The 20,129-nt window shown below is 38.1% G+C and overlaps 2 protein-coding genes across 4 annotated transcripts; one reads left to right on the top strand and one right to left on the bottom strand.

The window, feature by feature from the left end:
* Nucleotides 1–395: 395 nt before the first annotated feature.
* On the bottom strand, nucleotides 396–19,964 carry LOC119732939. Of its 3 annotated transcripts, none has more exons than XM_038206527.1 (9): nucleotides 19,754–19,964; nucleotides 17,548–17,590; nucleotides 15,244–15,418; nucleotides 14,758–14,879; nucleotides 11,110–11,256; nucleotides 3,237–3,485; nucleotides 2,735–2,856; nucleotides 2,187–2,342; nucleotides 396–1,200 (listed from the first exon to the last, which is right to left on the bottom strand). In XM_038206527.1, exons 6-9 carry the CDS (start codon nucleotides 3,424–3,426, stop codon nucleotides 1,165–1,167), a joined length of 504 nt encoding a protein of 167 aa, XP_038062455.1. In that variant the 5' UTR covers nucleotides 3,427–3,485; nucleotides 11,110–11,256; nucleotides 14,758–14,879; nucleotides 15,244–15,418; nucleotides 17,548–17,590; nucleotides 19,754–19,964; the 3' UTR covers nucleotides 396–1,164. The 3 variants fall into 3 exon arrangements, with proteins under 3 accessions (XP_038062455.1, XP_038062452.1, XP_038062453.1); XM_038206524.1 differs by having other exon boundaries at nucleotides 15,244–15,492; XM_038206525.1 differs by lacking the exon at nucleotides 17,548–17,590 and having other exon boundaries at nucleotides 15,244–15,492.
* Nucleotides 7,171–11,116, top strand: LOC119732940 (tripartite motif-containing protein 2-like). The gene is made up of 2 exons (XM_038206528.1): nucleotides 7,171–8,292; nucleotides 10,019–11,116. Exons 1-2 carry the CDS (start codon nucleotides 7,194–7,196, stop codon nucleotides 10,648–10,650), a joined length of 1,731 nt encoding a protein of 576 aa, XP_038062456.1. The 5' UTR covers nucleotides 7,171–7,193; the 3' UTR covers nucleotides 10,651–11,116.
* Nucleotides 19,965–20,129: the final 165 nt, after the last annotated feature.

The following is a 20,129-nucleotide window of genomic DNA, read 5'->3' on the forward strand; positions in this document are numbered from 1 at the left end:
TACAACATTCAGCCAACAAAGAAGCAAAGGATTTTTCAATTGCTTTACAGTAAGGCCAAAAAAAACAATACTCAGTCTCTTGTCAGACCAAAGTTCTGGAATTGATGCGGCGACGCAGCTTTGTTTGTTTGTTTTTTTCAAGCTTTGATTATACAGACAAGGTGGGGTACTTTTTTTGGTGTCCTCATGTACATTGGTGTCCTCCATAATTTGCCTTGATGCCCTCGATTATTTGCCTTGGTGCAATTTCCCATTCCTTGATGCTCTTTGGTAAAAACATTTGAGGAGGTGCGGCAATAGAGGGTGCTGTTGGAGCTACCGCGGAACATTTTGGAAATAAAAAAGATTGATGCGCATGATTAAAATCGACGCGCGCACTGACCAGAGACCGACTATTTTTTTTTTTGGCCTAACATAAATAAAGTTAAATACAAACTACTCGCAGTTTACAATCATCTTCAATTCCACAGAATTCATACAATTTTTTTTATTCCAAGGCGTAATTATTTTGTTTTCATTCTTTTCTCTGAATTATGCCGTCAGCTCTTTTGTTAGTTAAGGCAACAAACCCACAGACTTAAATGCATAGACTACCAGGTTCTATTCAAACTACATGAGCATTTCGTGATTTGCCTAGCGCCCGACTAAAATCAAAACTATTGGGAAATTCACCTCTCGGTATATCATGTATATAGGGTTTTTACACACAGTTGAAGAATTCCTGTCAAACATGTAAAAAAAAATTGTGAAGTTAGTTTTTGATTGTAAACCAATTCCTTGTGAACTAAATATGATTTCCGTAGATTAAAAACAATACCGTATCCAACATTTTCAAGCAACTTTTGGGTAATACAGCCTTTACAAAAATAATTTATGAACTGTATTTCAATGTATGTACTGTACTAAGCGCGTTGGCGCATTGAGTGGCATCGCAGTTATGCGCGCTGTCAACAAACATTTTGCCCAATTATTAAATCACTGTTTCACACGCACGACTGGCGGTCTATGTGTTAATATGTCTGTGAACAAACCAGATAGCATTATGGCACCCTCTATGGCTGTTGGCCATCTAAGAAAAATTAATTAACTTAACTATCTCTTGTGGATGCTGCAGCTGTGACGAACAGCGCCCTCTATAGGAATGGATGGAGAGGTGTTCTCATGTCACATGACTGACTGGCTCCGTGATGCTCCCCAAACCTGGGAAAATAGAAGACAAAATTGCAAATTTAATAAATTTATCAAATTTAAATTAAAAAACCTTAAAAGTAAAAAAATGCGGATCGTTTTGATGGGTGACTGAGGGTAGTTGATCCCAACTACATGCAATGCTGTTGTGCAAATTTTATTTTAGAACGTGTAGTTCATGTCAACAAACTCTTTTAGAACCCCTCCCTGCAACATAAAAAAGGTGGTATTTATGGGAATATTTAATTCTTTTGTTTCTTAATCAATTCCCCTTAACACTTCTGTTTCTCAGGGAATATTTTAGTTATCCGATGAGCAGCCACTTGGACCTTTAACGTTTAAAAACGTCAAAGATTGGGTATTCACTTCATCAGGAATACATTGAACTTGGCCTAAGAAGGATTTTGCAGTAAATATTCAAGAAAATGATCTTTTATAAAAAATAAGGACAGATTTTAAGACTGTCTCCCAATTGCTGCAGCTAGCAATTATGCGCCGATATGAAAGCGGCTGATAGACACGTGTTACTGACGACCATATATGTGAGGCGTTCTGGCAAAATGAGACAGAACTGGGCAGAGGTTGAAATGAGGGTTCGCAGGTATTAGGAAAGAGGATACAATTCTCCTTACAATACTGTTTGTTGCACTTCAATCAGACTTTCCCTTACAAGTTACAGTGTATGGCTCACTTTAAAGTTTGCATTTATCGACATGTCAAAAAACAAAATACTAAGAAAAAGGCCTGTAAAGTTTCGAGTTTTGTATTCGTGAAAATGAAAGATGCCAATTATCTTGTATTATGATATTTAGACTCATGTTTTACTTACTTATATAAATAAATATCAATAAATCTGAAAATCCAAAAAAAAATAAAAAAATTTCTTGCATTTTCCCTCCACTACGGCCTGTGCCCAGTTCCCTCTCACTTTGCCAGAATGCCTCACATATATAGCCTGATAATATTGACACGGACTTAAGCTTTGAGACAGGACCCACCTTTGGATTGGTGCCATGAAGTTGCATGGTGGCTACAGGGTTCCAGACCGTTCCTGCCATTCCATGAGCTGTCACCCCTCCCCCATCTCCCATGGCCATGTTATGATGCATGCCAGACATTGGCTCATGTTGCTCACCAAACCGGCTGACAGGTGTCTGTAGGAAATAACCAGGGGAATAAAGTTAGAGCTCGCAAGCATGATGACATTTCAGTAATGTCTTGAGATACACAAGGTACATCTTGATGAGGTTTTGATTTCTCTATTTGATTTTCTCAATGATCGCTGTTCAGTTTGTGCTGGTCCCAGAGGGCCAGCCTACAGTCCTCTTTGTACCTCACGGATCTACTCACTGTCACTTGTGAGCTGATGGGCAGTGCTGTTGTATAGGATTACCCTGTAACACCAATGAATGGACTAAATCAATTGAATAGGACTGTGTGTACTCTGGACCCAACTTTAATTGTCTTGTGTTGTTGTAAACTGTTTTCAAGTCCTGAACTCATGCTGATTGAGTGTAGTGGGGTGGTGGAGGGGTGAGATGCTTACTTGTTCATTTGGAAGCCATCCTCTCTTGACAGTGTCTTGATGGGGGAAGTAAGGCATCCTGTTAGCTGCTGTGCCTGGTATGTCCTCTAAGTTGCTACTTGGGATCCAGTCACCGCTGCTCCCTAGGGAAAAAATTCAGAAAAAACAAGGACTTTATTAAAAATCTGCCATTTATAGGAAAATATTCTCTTGAATGGATGACACCTAATATTTTGCTAATCTGCATGTCCTGTAAGTCCATTGGGTTTAGAAATCACAGTTGTCTATTTGTAAAATATATTTTCATGGACTGAATTTAAATGTTATCATATCCTTCTGAGTTGATTTTTACAGCATTTTTTAGTCACTAAGGATCTTTTAGCTAAGTTCCTCAATACGGATCATTAAGTACCAAGCCAAAAAGATAGGAGAATATTTCACACTTCTATTACCTTGATGCTCCAGATATAGTCAGTTTTCATGCATCTAATGAAAGTGTGTGGTAAATGAAAACTGAGCTTACCTGGTGTATAAGCCCAGATGCTACTCCCTGGTGAACCAACAGGGTAACCCAGATCACTGACAGGTACAACAACAAAGCTGACAGGTGTCTTGCGTTGCCCTCGACTACGCTCATTGCTGATTGGAATTAATAAGCGACGATCTCGGCTAATGGCTGCTGGAGGCGGGGCCTGAGGCTGTTCAGTTGCCATGGTGACCAGACCGGGCGTGGCAGTTGATGAACAAAGCAAGGCTCCACGAGATGAGTGAGCTGCTCGAAATGAAATTGAAATGATAAAAACTCAAAATTAATGAGAACCATACATGCAATGTATGCCATTAATGATAGACTGTTTTTCATAATTTGGTAGGCTTTTGTAATTTTTAAGGTGTTGCGTAGTTGTGAGTATAAGGTTTGCAGATACACCAAGTGAAGTGACTGTCTAATAATAATATTGAATAATTGATTCAACTCAAATTGCACTCTCTCTACAAATACTGCATCAGACAGTGACTGCCTTTCCCTCGATCCTATCATCAACATTTGCTGAAATGTTCCAATATCTGATTGTGATAACGTGACCAATGTGAAATCAGATGGCTTTTTGGAAGGAGTGTTACTTCTTACTGTGAGCAATAGGGGGGGGGGGTGTAGGGGTGTAGATGTAACTTGTAACATGTTCACTTGCACATTGGTCTTCATTTACACTTGACTCAATATTATGCAAAGAGCAAAAAAAGTTCTGAACTCGGTGGCATTAGTTTGTCTAAAAGTAATACACAGAGTATGTGTGTTTGGAAAAATGTAATAGAGTCAGTTTCTTTTAAGGTAAATACTCAATGCATGTATAATTTGGGGTTTTGGGCGTTGAAACTTTTCCAGTTTTGAATCAAAAGAGTACAAAGAGTATACAACTGTAAGAGATTATTTCACCAAATATGAAAAGACCAATTAACTTATCTCAGGTCCAAGATGCAAACTCAAGTGTAGAGTAAACATGTCAGCAAACAAACACGATAATGAACTGTACATGTCTGTTGCATCCAGCACTTGTCCCCCAAACTCCCCAAGCTCTATATACATGTATAAACCATGTCATGTTACTTGATGATGATTCTGTGTTTGCCAGTGCCATCTCTCTGGGATCCGCCCCCTCAAAAGCTTACCACTGTTCGCACTCTTTGCATTTTCCAAATGAAAGCACTTTCAAAACCAATTATCAATAGTTTCTTAAAACAAGTTTGGAATGACATACTTGTACAATGCACATATGTATGGACACTGATGGTTGCAGGCCAGTAAATAGGCCCAAAATTGCCTATGCCTGCCAAATCACGATTTGTACGCCCTCATTTTTTGCTATCATTTTGTGGGCCATGAAATTGAAGGTTTGTAAAAAAAAAAAAAGAGAAGAAAGGTGGAAGCCGTGAACAGGATTGCCAGCTCGTATTTCTGTGGAATTTAGATGAATTAAGCCCTAATTGCTCTATTTTGCAATGCAGCATAGGCATCAGTTTTCAAAATGGCGAAAGGTTTCCGGAACTAAATTTTAGGGGTGATCATCTTTGGATGGACATTTCTCACAAAAGACATTGGATTACCACAACAAAATTGAGCACAAAATGAAAGATGACGAAATCAGATTTAATTTGACGTGTCTTTAACTCCTTGGAGAGTTGTGAGTATTTTCCCCTGAATTTTGGAAGTGGGGGTATCTATCACTGGGGTCTATGGCAGTTTATTTAAGTAGTCTGCAACCTGATGGTGTACGTGTACATGTACACGTATGCAAGTCAAAAATTAACCTAACTCAGGTCCAAGATACAAACTCAAGTGTAGAGTAAACATGTCAGCAAACAAACAAGATAATGAACTGTACATGACTCAGATCTGGGATCCGCCCCCTCTGAAGGTTGCGACTATTCACACGTGACTCGTTGAATCAAAGTGGAACAATTTCTCACAAATTGGCTCTCAGTGATTTGGCTTCTAAATCCCTTCAAGGATAACCGAGGTCACACCTGGGAATAAACAGGAATCGAATCAGGGTCAATAGAAAAGAAAACAAGCAGTAGGATCTGAACCAAAGACTCCTCAATTCCTTTAAGGATAACTGAGGTCACACCTGGGAATAAACAGGAATCGAACCAGGGGTCGATAGAAAAGAAAACAAGCAGTAGGATCTCAACCAAAGACTCCTCAATTCCTTCAAGGATAACTGAGGTCATACCTGGGAATAAACAGGAATCGAACCAGGGGTCAATAGAAAAGAAAGCAAGCAGTAGGATCTGAACCAAAGACTCCTCAATTCCTTCAAGGATAACTGAGGTCACACCTTAAAATAAAAAGGAATCGAACCAGGGGCCAATAGAAAAGAAAACAAGGTTGGTCAAAATGATAACTTCAAATAGACTGAAAATTCTTTATCAGTATTTATAGCACAAGATAAAAGAAATTTTAGTGTGTGAATTATGAAAGATTTGAGGAATAAATATTTTTGTAACTTTTTTATTTGATGATTAAAAAAAACCCTGGTGGGATTAAATGTATGGTGAGGTGCATGCGATTGCAATTTAACAAAGTGCAGCATGTACATGTAGATAGAATGCATGAACCTGTCTAAGGTCCAAAACTCAAGTGTCAAGTAAATATGTACACAGATAAACCGATATACAGATTGTACGTGTGTGACGTACATGTACATGTATGCAGCAAAACAAAAATCCCAAGCTCTATATATAAACCATGTCACGTGACTTGATGACGATGCTGTGTTTGTCCAGCGCCATCTTTACCAGATCCGCCCCATCAAAAGCCTCAACTGTTTGTGCTCTCTGTGTCAAATTGGAAAGATTTGTATTCAAGTGATTTGGTTGAAATTCAAAGAAGGTAAGAAAAGAGTGTCAGTTATTTTGAATGAGGTTAAATGCTAGCTTACCGGTACAAGTCATTTGACAGGAAATTCTCACACACAAAAATTGATGTCTTGTTCGAAAGTGGATCAAAATCAAATTTGTTTTTTTCGCCCGGATGAAACCCACACAGACAGTGCAGTATTAAAGAAGTTACATCTCTGTATTATAACCATTTCAATTTCTTTTTAAATACTATTAATAAATACCTTGGAGAGTTGATGGTTTCTGATTGGTCGAGACTCGATCTCGTGGCCGGTCATTAACGGTGATAATGGACCGGCTTCAAAGATCAAGCGAATAAATGGCCCCTGAACCAGCATTGATCAAGCCCCGTTCAGCCCCATGCAAGCCAATGATTGGTCAAAATATAGTAACAGTCCTGCGGTAGCTTTCAACAATTGAGCACTGCACATGCGCTCAACCCCCATCGCGTGAGACTGACGCGTGCGTACGCAACACAGTTGCTAGGGATGCGTGCGTGCGCGCGCGTACTAAGGAAGTTTTGAAACGACATCGTACAGCAGTGCAGTATATACTGAGGACGTTTATGACGAAAACGTAGATCTACGATTTATTTTCTTTAAAACACTTCACCCACCGACATATTTACCTTTCCTAAACCAAGCATCTTTGTGATTCCGGACACAAGGAATGTGTAAACAAGATTTCAGCTTCCTCCATCAGGTAAAGATATGAAAACATTGTTGTAATTTGTTTCGCTACGGCAGCAGTTTCTGTTGAGTTTACGTCGTTATAGCTGTTAAGCTAAAACATGGCCCATGAACATGAACACAAAAAAGTCTGGAAATATCGCCGGAAAAAAAGTCACAAAATTGGAGCATATTAACTGTTTATTTCGTTATAAAGGTATCTATTAATGGGAATAACAGTGTGAGGATCTGGTCTTCACTGCGTGATAATGACCGGGTGTGGGGGTGGCCGCAGTTAATGGACCTCGACTTCGTCTCGGTCCATTAACAGCGGTCACCCACACACCTGGTCATTATCACGCAGTGAAGACCGGCTCCTCACACTGTTATTCCCTTATTTGTATACAGATAAAATGGCTACAGCTCTAAAAAACATCGGTCCCCATCTTGAATGCATCATCTGTGCAGACAAATATAAACAGCCCAAGGTGCTGGATTGCATGCACAGTTTCTGCCAGAAATGTTTGGAGCAATACTACACTAGCAGGTATGCAGGTCAGCAAACAATTCCTTGCCCTGTATGTCGACGGGAGACAGTACTTCCAGAGACATGCATTGAAGGACTGAAAACAAATTTCCATTTGATGGGAATAGTTGAGGAGGTCTCACTCCAAGCACAGGTGGCTAGTTCAGTGAAAAAAACACCAGAAGAAGATGAGTCTAAATGCCAGAAACACAGGGGGGAATTGAAATGGTTTTATTGTGAGACATGTGAAGAGTTAATCTGCCGAGCTTGTACTGTAGTAGACCACCGTGAACCAAAACATCACTACATTGACTCTAGAGAGGCTTCTCGCAAATACAAACAGTCACTGAAAGATATGTTGCCAAATGTCACCACCGGCATCAAAATACTTCAAAAGGCTTTGGCCACTTCATCACAAGCTAAGCAAAAGTTCACACAGAACGTCACAAAGACTGTGAAAGCTGTGAAAAACAAAGCGGATAAAATGAGAGCTGAGATAACAACTCAAGAGACAAAGATGATTGAAGAAATCAAACAACTCCAGCAGGATCGCAACAGAACATATGATGAGCATCAGTCAACACTGACACTGATGCTTGAAAGTAAAAAACAATCGCTGGGGACATCCCAGGATATCATTAACACTGCATCAGACAGTGACTTTTTGTCCCTATACCCTATCATCAGCAAAGACTTGAAATCACTCAAGAGTCAAAATCCTCCCCAGATTGATCCCAAGCTTTCATATCTGAGCTTCACCCCGGATCAGAGGATTGGTGACATCAATCTGGGCAAGCTGGCAGTCAAAGGCAAGTGGGAGAAGTGTTGTGAGTTTGGTACACAGGGAAATGGTCCAGGACAGTTTGGTTTTGGTCGAGGTATTACTGCTACTCAACCTGGTGAGATTGCTGTGGCAGACTGGTGGAACAACCGAGTGGTCATCTGCAGCAATGAGGGACAACACAAAGGAACCATTCCCCTACAACGTAAGTTTCTATTATGCACATGTTCATCAACACAAACTTTCATAATCGTGCGGAACTTATAAGTATTAAAGTCTTCCATGTGCAAATGCAGATTAGACAACTGAGAACGAAAACCAATAACATACTGGCAATGAATTCATGTGCTGGCAGTGATATCCAACAAATTAGGTTTTGTTCTCCCGACAAATGTTCCATTGTTTTGTTTTGTTACATGTAGGGCTATGTAAAAAAAAAAAAAAAATTACAAACAATTAAAACAGACACACAGACACAAAAAATAAAACAAAACTACAACAGAACTTATATTTATTTCATTACTGATTTCAGTTGGTATAATATAGAAGAATTGTTATTTTGGGGGTCTGTAACATTTAGAAAATAGCAAATTTGCTTTTAGGCTGTTTTGCAAACGAACCAATCTGCCCTGTGAGTAGAATGTTCTAGGCCTGATTACGTTGATGAACCATTTTTTTTGTCCTGTGTACACGTGAAGTTGCTTGACCTTCTGGGGTTGACGGTCAAATTAAAGTTAGGTGAATTCAAAATACTAAAAGCAAAGCAGCATGAATTTAAAAAAATGGATTTACGCAAAAAAAAGAAAATCTTTATACAAACATGCAAACATGACAAAAATGGTGACATCATACAATGTCACCACCATATCAAATTACAAGTGATTTAAATGGACACTACATCCTGGAAAGCACCCAATAGGGCTACAAAGAGCATTTAAAAGTAGGATATAAACGTCTACACAACCATCTTGACAAATTGCCAATTTGTGTTATTTTCTGCAAGAGCAAAGTTTGGGGGTCAAAATTTTGACTCTCAAAAATGTGTCATTCTGTGTCAATTCAACACGATTTTAGACCCGACCCTCACAGATTTTAATGATATTTGGTGTGATGATTGGCCTGTATGAGAAACCTCCAGAACTGATTTTTTTTTTGTAGCTTGGCTTGATAAATTATGAGATACGGTCAACGAACTTTTGACTAATTAGCATGACCTCCAAACTTTCAATACTTGTATCTCCCAAACTATAGCAAATATAAAGCCAAATTGTACATCATATTAAAGCTCTTTGAATGGCCTCCATTTCATAAAATAAAACCAAAATCATACCATGAAGCACAGAGAAAATGCATTAGGAAATGACCTTTGACCTTGAATTACGAAAAAAAATATGCTTCAAGTTTCATTTTTTTCAGTTGTTAGTTTATGATGTAAGCAACAATCTTGGAACATTTTGTGAAAGGTGTCTTAAAGTTTGCAAGAACCGAGTTGTTATTATACAGTTTAAAATTATTTGATGTCTAAAAATGGGGTCTATGTTGTTCAATGCTCCATTTGAAAATTGAGCAACCTTTTTATTTCTAAAAAAAAAAGCAACACTATTAAATATAAGACTAATCTATTTTGATGTTTGTACAATGAGAATAGCACAGAGAGTGCACGTACAACTTTATAAAAGACTTTGCATAACTGTATCTCCAAGACGTTGCAGTTATTCACAATTATACATGTACCGGTATGGTGGCTGAAGACTGCACAATGTTCATGTAGGCCTATTCATTCTACATGAACAGGCTATAAAGCACGCCATGTATTCATTATTATAGGTAGGTTATCAAAGGTATATTTCATGGGGACTGAGAATAGTGACAGTGCATTTATATACTGTGCATACAATGTCTGTTACATTTGAGTTCTTCTTTACCCACAGGTCCAGTGGCAGTTGCAGCCATCCACAATCCTGAGCAACGCTTGCTTGTGTTGGAAGAGGGAAGCAAGTATGTCAAGGTGTTCAACATGAAAGACAACACTCTTGTAAAGCAGTTTCCAACTGTGCCCAAGCATCAGGTAGACAAGACAAAAATGAACCTATCGAGTCTAGCAGTAACAAAGAATAGCATCTTAGTAGGCGACACCTACAATATGGTGTGGACTGAACACAAAGCCACTGATGGTGAGATCCTACACACCATACCAGTGCAGACTCCACCTTGGTTCCTGGCTGTTGATGACGACACTGATATAGTTGTGGTCAGTGGAGGTGACACAAAGAAAGTGGAGGTTGGTAATAGCAAAGGTAGAACAATCTGGACCATTAATCCAACCATTAATGGTGAGCAAGTGGGGAACTGCAAGGGTGTATGCTGTGACAGCTCAGGCATCTACCTTGCAGTGGACCAATGTGTGTCTGGCACTGGTTATATTCACCACTTTGATCTAGATGGCAGGTTTCTTGCTTGCCTGGCTCAGGGTCTGCATGCCCCACAGGGAATGACATTCACATCAGAGGGCCAGCTGGCAGTGGCTGACCTCTCCACAGTCAAGATATATCACAAGGTGTGATGTCATCCAACATGACATTGACTAGCAATCATCATCATCCCAACAGCAAATGTTGAGGATGAAATTGTCCAGCCATTACAGCAACAATCAACATTCATGTCCCACTCATATCACATCTCTCCTCAAAAATCCAAACTGCCAGATCCCTCTGATGTGAACCATTTTACCATACAAACTCTTAAATAAACCATGCATCAATTACATTATGTTACTATACAAAGTCTTATATAAACAGTGTATTGACTAGTTACATTTGATTTGATTGGGGGACAATTTGTTTTACATGTACATGTACGATGACTGGAATCTATTATCTTTGTCTAAATTAAATGGTAAATTTGAAAGGAGAGGGGTGTTTAGTGGGTGTTGAGGTGTTTGATGTTATGACCCCCGCCTCCTCAACCCAACACCCCTCCCTCACCCAGTACATGGATTGCCATCAATCTATCCAATACTTACCAACTTTTTGAGGTGTTTATGAAAACCCGGCTTCGTTGTGGCTTCCGCTTCATCTCTGGCACTAGATTCCTAAGAATCCTACCACTTTCAAACTCAGTGTAAATGAACCAACCATCCATTGGCCTTGTGTGACAGGATTTGGTGTCTCTAAAGAGGAAAATGGACCAATATTGTACTGGAGTTACATCAGGGGACAAAAATCATGCAGCCTGAGGCCAAAGCCAGGGACGAAGCCAAGATTTCATAAACCTGGTGGAACTTGCTGTATATATTCTGCTATCTTTTATATCAAAGACTTTCAGAGAAATGTTTAGGATCATTTCGTTCTTGAGATGCAACATTCTTAAAATTTATTTTGAGTAATTAAAACTTTACAAATGCATTACTCAGTTCAATTTAGTGTTAGGATTAGTGTTCAAGATAAGCCTTTCTTCACTCAGTTAATTTGTTGTTACTTTTTTGCTGTTGGCATCTGCCTATATACCCAGTATTTAATAAAACACTACTCTTCAAGTAAATTGACTTGTCTATTAAAATGTATCCTAAAGATGAGTGACAAAGCTTATTCTATTAATGTGGTTTCAGATCTTCAATCACAGAATGGAGAATTGTGTTGACATTGTTCATGAGGTTTATATCTTGACCTCATCAGAGGCTTTTAATAGTAGAAGCCTAAGCTGTAGTCCATTATATATTGTACTTTTGATAATAGAAATTTTGAGAGAATTTTACAACCACTTCATCCTTGAGATGTAACCATACTACAAGTATTTTGTGAAATAGTATTGTTTGAAGCATATGCATCACAATGATAGTTAGTAGGTCCTACTCAGATTACTGTTCAATATAAGCCTTTATTTACTCAGTTGTTATATTACATTTTGCAGTTTCTGTTTACGCATTTGAATTTATGAAGCATTTACATGTATATTGAAGATAATTTACTAATTGAAAGTTTGCTAAAGATGAGTGAAAATTAATTTGGTTTCCTGTCTTAATTCACAGAATGAAGACTATGTTTATAAGAATGTTTTTATCTTGATTGTAAATTGTGTTTACATTTTTTTCTCAGACTTTCAAATGTCCCTTCAGTTTGAATGATTAGAAATCAATTTGACTGAAGCTAAATGGCCTGAGTTGCCTTGATTTTGGCCTGACTGCCAGGTTGAAAAGGTCCCACACAATTAGCAATTTTCTAATTCACGTTTTTTCTTACAAACCTAACAGATTTCCTGGTCTTTTCAAGAATTTAATTGCACATTTCTGTTTTCATTAATTTGCCTTTTTGGTTCCAAATTCAGAAGAAAAAAAATCATCACTTCAGTTTGGGTTTCAGCAAAAAATTATGAATTTGTTTGCAAAGTATCAATCTGATTGGAAAAATGAAATGTTCAAGTAGACTTTTAAGTGTTTAACAATTACCACTGTATGTAGATCTTAGTAGTCACAACAAGACTTTGTAAACTCCTGTTATGTTTATTCTTCAATTTGTTCCTAATAGAACATATATCTACTCATTGTATACTGTGCTATCTCTATATTACATTTTCTGATAATAGAAATTACAGCTTGTACATTTTGAATTATTCTGTATTCTGTTGACTTCACTTTTTAAAGCCACGTAGGATCATTTGCAATTACCCAGATAAGTACCTACCGATTTAATGACAGAAAGCTCAAAGTGAAGATAGGACTGGTAACAAATACCCTGTGAAATAATTCCACCTGAAATGGTATTGTCAGAAAACAAACATTGAAGGTGGTTTGAAAATGGGGTGCCTACAGAATCCAGTTGAGATCCAAAGACTTGTGCATTATGTTTCCTGTTTTCTCCAAAATGTATAGTAGCCACTCAGCTAAGGCTTGAACAGAATGCTTGTTATGCACCCTACTTAAAATATTGAGCACTTTTGTTGCTTCGGAAAAAAAACCTGCAAAAAGCAAATGATCATATGCACAATGTACCTGAAAGCATACACATCACTATGAAAGTTGATTGAGATTATTTTAAATATTAGTCTTTTAATATTCGCTTGGTTTATTAAAAAAAAAAATTCTATTTGTTTTCATTTTAAAGTTTTTAATAGAAATCCTGTTTATTGTTATTATTTACAAGCTTTGTACATTTGCATTTATATCAATGAAACACTAATGTGGATGATCATTTAATCATCAAAATGCCTGCTAAAGATGAGCACAAATACTTATCCTATTAATTTGGTTTCCTGTCTGAATTCACAGAATAAAGACTTGTGTAAACTTTACTCACAAGGGATTATCTTGATTGAAATTTTTATTATTTCTCTTTGAAGGTTAAAAATTTCAAAGTGTGAAAGGTTGCCACTCATTGTAACAAATGTTCAAATCAATGATATTGAATTTCAGGAAGCTATGGCCTCCATTGCCTTGCTTTTTGCCTCACTGCCTCCTTGAAATTTCCTTGCCTTTTCAAGAATTCAATTCCAGACCTCTGTTTTCATTGTTTTACCTATTTGAATGCAATTTCAGCAAACTTCAAAACAGTGTTATTCCACTTGGAACCCTCAATCCCAAGGAAACCCACAAAGTAAAGTCTCCTAAATCCAACATAATCCCATAACTCAGATGAACCATACAACAAAAATGGACCACTGTGGCATTAGCTTGATGTGTGAGTTAAATTTTCTACAAATTTCAGCAAAGACAAAATGTTTTCACTTATTATTTTTGGACTACCTTTGTTTGACACATAAATACCGAAGGCAGACAATTATTCGTCAGCAACACCATGAAGTTACACCCATCTACATACCAGTAAAAACTAGCAATCAGAGAAAACGGCAACTAAAGTTGAACGCCTTCTAAAACAACACTTTGCATCAAAACGACAGAGTATTTTCATTTGGGTTTCTCGTTGTGGACACTTGATGAATTGAATTTATTAAATCTGCTGTTTTTCACCCGTTTGTGTATTAAATATACAAGAAATAAGAGAAAAAAGATGAGTGTTAGTTCGTGAAATCGAAAAAGCTGTGAAACTGTAAATTTTCATTTTCACGAAGTAACACTCTTCAATGTGTATAACACGTGGAAAGTGCAACTTCAGGTCAGCGCGCGCGCGCTCATACAACTTATTACAAGAAGAGTGTTACTTCGTGAAAACGTTTTTGCTCACTTATGAGCAGAGTGTGTGCCATGCATTGCAATGGTAAATGGAATTTGAGTATTACTTCCTGAAAACGAAAATTGTCACTTTTGCGCAAAAGTTGCCATGGATACTTGGCGTAATTATTGAAGTAAAGCTCTTGAAGCTTTGAAACTTCGGGCAATGGTAGGCCTTGATGATGAATAATGTTTAAAAATAAAAAAAACTGAAAATCGAAAAAAATTATGGTTTAACACGGTAGAGTGTTACTTCGTGGTGTCGGTGACATGAGTGGATTCCAGCCACCACATAAATTCCAGATTTCTTGGACCAGTCTGCAAGTCTTCATTGCTGCATGACAAGGTCAATGGTTTCACCTTTTCATCAGTTCCCCAACACTTAAAAATGCCACAGCGCCCTCTATTGACGATGACGCTCCCTTCCTTCATAATTGAGTGTAGACTGTTTTCAAGTCCTGAACTCATGCTGATTGAGTATGGGTGGTGGAGGGGTGAGATGCTTACTTGTTCATTAGGTAGCCATCCTCTCTTGACAGTGTCTTGATGGGGGAAGTTAGACATCCTGTTAGCGGCTGTGCCTGGTATGTCCTCTAAGTTGCTACTTGGGATCCAGTCACCGCTGCTCCCTGGGGAAAAATTCAGAATAAACAAAATCTTTATTAAAATCTGCCATTTATAAGGAAAATATGACAACTAATATTTTGCTAATCAGCATGTCCTGTATGTCCATAGGGTTTAGAAATCACAGTCGTCTATTTTTAAATTATATTTTCATGGCCTGAACTTAAATGTTATTGTATCATTCTGAGTTGATCTTACAGCATTTTGTTATCAACAAGGATCTTTTAGCTAAGTTCTTCAATTAGGATCTGTAAGTAACGAGCCAAGAAAATATGAGACTATTTCACACTCCTATTATCTTGATGCTCCATATATAGTCAGTTTTCATGCATCTAATGAAAGTGTGTGGTAAATGAAAACTGAGCTTACCTGGTGTATAAGCCCAGATGCTACTCCCTGGTGAACCAACAGGGTAACACAGATCACTGACAGGTACAACAACAAAGCTGACAGGTGTCTTGCATTGCCCTCGACTACGCTCATTGCTGATTGGAATTGGTAAGCGGCGATCTTGACCAATGGCTGCTGGAGGCGGGGCCTGAGGCTGTTCAGTTGCCATGGTGACCAGACTGGGCGTGGCGGTTGGTCAACGAAGCAAGGCTCCACAAGATGAGAGAGCTGCTCAAAATGAAATTGAATGTATAAAAACTCAAAATTAATGAGAAAGACACATGTAATGTATGCCAATAATGATAGACTGTGTTTCATAATTTGGTCGGCTTTTGTAATTTTTGAGGCGTTGCGTAGTTGTGAGTACAACTATAGGAGAAGGTTTGCAGATACACCAAGTGAAGTGACTGTCTAATAATAATATTGAATAATTGATTCAACTTATATTGCACTCTCTCCACAAATACTGCATCAGACAGTGACTTCCTTCAGAGTTGGAATGACTCGAGTCCAACTCGAGTCACATTTTTTGGTGACTCGACTCGAGTCCCGACGGGTAAATGACTCGACTCGACTCGAGTCACTGCGAGCAAATGACTCGACTCGACTCAAGTCCCTCATCAGAATGACTCGACTCGACTAAGGCTAATAAGACTCGAGTCCCAAAAATAAAAGCAAAACTTACTTGCGAAAAATATTTGCAATGACTTACGAGGCGCCGTTTGTGTTGCCAGTTTTTATTCACGTCACGTTATGTTCGCGAATAATGTACGTTCATATACAGCTGCTGCGGCCGTCTGTTTTCCTTCCTCCATAATGATACAACAAACATAGAGCATGTAATGCTAAACCCGGAACCAGACTTTAAACGCATCTCTCAATCTGTGGTTTCATCATTGTTTTCAGGCGATTTCTTATAAAGCTCTTGGTGGAACGCTGGCTAAATTTTTGTCCCGATTTCACCAAAAAAAATGGATATGGACGGGACCACCTTTTAATAATCAGAAACAGTTTTGTATAATGTAATTAGGTTTTGACGTTGTTAGCGATCAGCGAACAACAAAATCTAGACCCGAAGCCAAACAGTTATCAGACTGAAGTTTCACATCTTCTTATCTGTGACGTGAGCTAGCAATGGAAACTGTTGGTTGGGTACCATACAGCATACTTAATGTCTTTGGATTTTCGTAATAGACTGGCGCCTTGTATTCTTTCTCTCTTGTGTTTGTTGCTTTTTATTGTAATTTATTATATAGTGTTCAAACATTTGTGACTCGAATTGACCCGAGCTAAATACTTGACTCGACTTGACTTGACCACACACTGTGACTCGACTCGACTCGACTCGACTCGACTTGACCTTGTTGACCTAATGACTCGACTCGACTTGAGTCACTTCTTTAAAATGACTCGACTCGAGTCACAAAAATCAGTGACTTGTTACAACTCTGACTTCCTTTCCCTCGATCCTATCATCAACATTTGCTGAAATGTACAATATCTGATTGTGATAAAGTGACCGATGTGAAATCAGATGGCTTTTTGGAAGGAGTGTTACTTGTTACTGTGAGCAATGGGGGATTAGGGGTGTAGATGTAACTTGTAACATGGTCACTTGCACATTGGTCTTCATTTACACTTGACACAATATTATGCAAAGAGCAAAAACAAGTCTGAATGTGGTGGCATTAGTTTGTCTAAAAGTAATACACAAAGTATGTGTGTTTGGAAAATGTGATAGAGTCAGTTTCTTTTAAGGCAAATTCTAAATACATGTATATTTTGGAGTTTTGGGCGTTGAAACTTTTCCAGTTTTGAATCAAAAGAGTACAAAGAGTATACTACTGTAATAGATTACTTCACCAAATATGAAAAGACCAATGAACTTATCTCAGGTCAAAGATACAAACTCAAGTGTAGAGTAAACATGTCAGCAAACAAACAAGATAATGAACTGTACATGTCTGTTGCATCCAGCACTTGTCCCCCAAACTCCCCAAGCTCTATATATAAACCATGTCACGTTACTTGATGATGATTCTGTTTTTGCCAGTGCCATCTCTCTGGGATCTGCCCCCTCAAAAGCTTACCACTGTTCACACTCTTTGCATTTTCCAAATGAAAGCACTTCCAAAACCATTTCTTTATTATTATCAATAGTTGGTCGAGTCAGAAGTTTCATGACAACAAGAATTCAAAGTTACTTCAATTCCATTTTCATTTTCTTACTCAACATTAAATGCAAGGTTTTATAAAAAAAAGATTATAAATGGATTGACTGACCTGGGTGTCATCTTCATTGTTTATTGTGTACATGTACCATCACCTGAAAGAGACAATTATTGAAAACAAAAATTAAGAGTCATTTCATGTGAGTACTTTATAAGTGTCCACGGAAAAAAATGAACTCTTAACAAAAGAGAAAAGGAAATCTGAATTTGGTGGTGCTTGTCTAAAAGTAATATACAAATATTTTGGGTTTGTAAAAATTTGCTAGATTCAGGATGGTTTGCCTTTTATATTCATTTTTAACTAAAATCAAAGCAAAAACTCAAAATAGTTTTTTATAGGCCTAATCATTTCTGGATTGATGCTGCAGAAAGAGTACACAGTTGCCAAAGATTTTCTCACCAAATATGAAAAGGCAAATGTAAAAAGATCTCATCACAGCCAACGGCAAAGTTTTCTGAGTGCCCAGCTGGCAAGATTTTTTTTGGGGGGGGGGTTGCTGTAAAAACATGTGCTTTGTTAAAGGGAATATACATGTACAACATTTGCAAACATCGAAAAATAAAACTACCAAGTTTTTACGAAATACCTTACTAAGATGTTGGTAAATAACAGTATAAAGCATCCTGTAAAATTATGGCACCTGGTGTGAAGTCATTTTCAAGAAAATGGTATTTTTGTATACATTTCCAACGGTGGTCGGCCGACCAACGTTGGAAAAACCTAACTATTTTTCAACTTCTGCTCCAACTTTACACTTTTTCAGTCCAAATTTGGTTTGCTATTGGTTACATGTTCATGAATGGGTGCAGGCCAGCTAGACTGGTTCTCTTACCTTACAATTTTCCGGCATCTATAAATTGATCCATTTTATCTTTAGTGGAGTCAAGGAACCAGACTACTTGAACATTTTTGTTTTTGTTGGTTTTTCCACCTTTTTCGAACACAAAACTTCAAACATGTCAGTGTAACAATATTTGATCTATTATACTAACCCCTCAAATAGTTCATTTCTGAAAATTACAGCAAAAGCCAATGATGTACATTCCCTTTAAGGCCTAAACCATAGATGAATTTTAAAAAGTAAATATGGGTTATACTTTCTTGTGATGAAGTTAATTCTGTGACATCGTTTTGCATTTTGGCTGGGTGGCCTTTAAAAAGAAAGCAACAGTATTTTGGCAGTGAGCTTCAAAATTTGGCCACCAATTCCAAATTACATGGCCTGTCTCCATGGCAATTGTTCTATTCTGCAATACAGCGTAGCCATAATTTTTCAAAATTGCGATGGGCTTCACGACTACTTTTAGGGGTGATCATCTTTGGATGGAAATTTCTACTAAAAGTCATCAGCCTACCCCCAAAATTTGAACAGAAAATGAAAGATGATAAAATCAGTTTTAATTTGATGTGTCTTAACACCTTGAAGGCTTGCGATTTTTTTTTCCTGAATTTTGGAAGTGGGGGTATCTATCACTGGTCTGCAACCTGATGGTGTACGTGTACATGTACACGTATGCAAGTAGAGATTAACCTAAATCAGGTCCAAGATACAAACTCAAGTGTAGAGTAAACATGTCAGCAAACAAACAAGATAATGAACTGTACATGACTCAGATCTGGGATCCGCCCACTCTAAAGGTTACGACTATTCACACTCGTTGCATCAAGATGAAAAACTTCGAGCAATTTCTCAAAATTGTCTTTCAGTGATTTGACTCCTCAATTCCTTCCAGGAAAACTGAGATCACACCTGGGAATAAACAGGAATCGAACCAGGAGCCAATAGAAAAGAAAACAAGCAGTAGGATCTGAACCAAAGACTCCTCAATTCCTTCAAGGATAACTGAGATCACACCTGGGAATAAACAGGAAACGAACCAGGCGCCAATAGAAAAGAAAACCAGCAGTAGGATCTGAACCAAAGACTCCGCAATTCCTTCAAGGATAACTGAGATCACACCTGGGAATAAACAGGAATCGAACCAGGGGTCAATAGAAAAGAAAACAAGCAGAAGGATCTGAACCAAAGACTCCTCAATTCCTTCAAGGGTAACTGAGGTCACACCTGGGAATAAACAGGAATCGAACCAGGGGTCAACAGAAAAGAACAAAACCAGTAGGATCTGAACCAAAGATTCACCAGATTCAAACCAGACAGCCCTAACATGAAGCTTCCAAAACATTAAGTACATGTAGGATCACTAGTCATCAAATCTAGCTGATGCAGTGATTATTTCCAGACAACTTTCATTCTTACTTGACTTGAGACGTTTACCGGCCGTCATCTTCTTGACTCCTCATCGTCTCTCAGCCAACATTCTCTCAAGATCTTCCTTCAATCTCTTCCTGATGTCATAGAACCCAGGATGAATCCTGCCAAGAACCTGACCATGTTCCTTGAGTTGTCTCATCTTGTTGTCAAGGGAGTTTGAGGTGATGCCCTTCACACCGTGGAAACAAGCCAGACAGGATGACAGTTTTATGTTACCATGGTTACAGCATTCTAAAACATATGCATTAATAGATACACTGTTTGAACATTATGTTGGTTCCCCTCCTCTAAAACTCTGCACTTTTCACACTCCCACAAAGGTTTGTGTAGATTGAGGACTTCCCACTGTCCTTCTGATGGC

The sequence above is a fragment of the Patiria miniata genome, unplaced genomic scaffold (assembly GCF_015706575.1).
Source record: "Patiria miniata isolate m_02_andy unplaced genomic scaffold, ASM1570657v1 HiC_scaffold_25, whole genome shotgun sequence".
In the NCBI taxonomy this organism is placed as follows: domain Eukaryota; kingdom Metazoa; phylum Echinodermata; class Asteroidea; order Valvatida; family Asterinidae; genus Patiria; species Patiria miniata.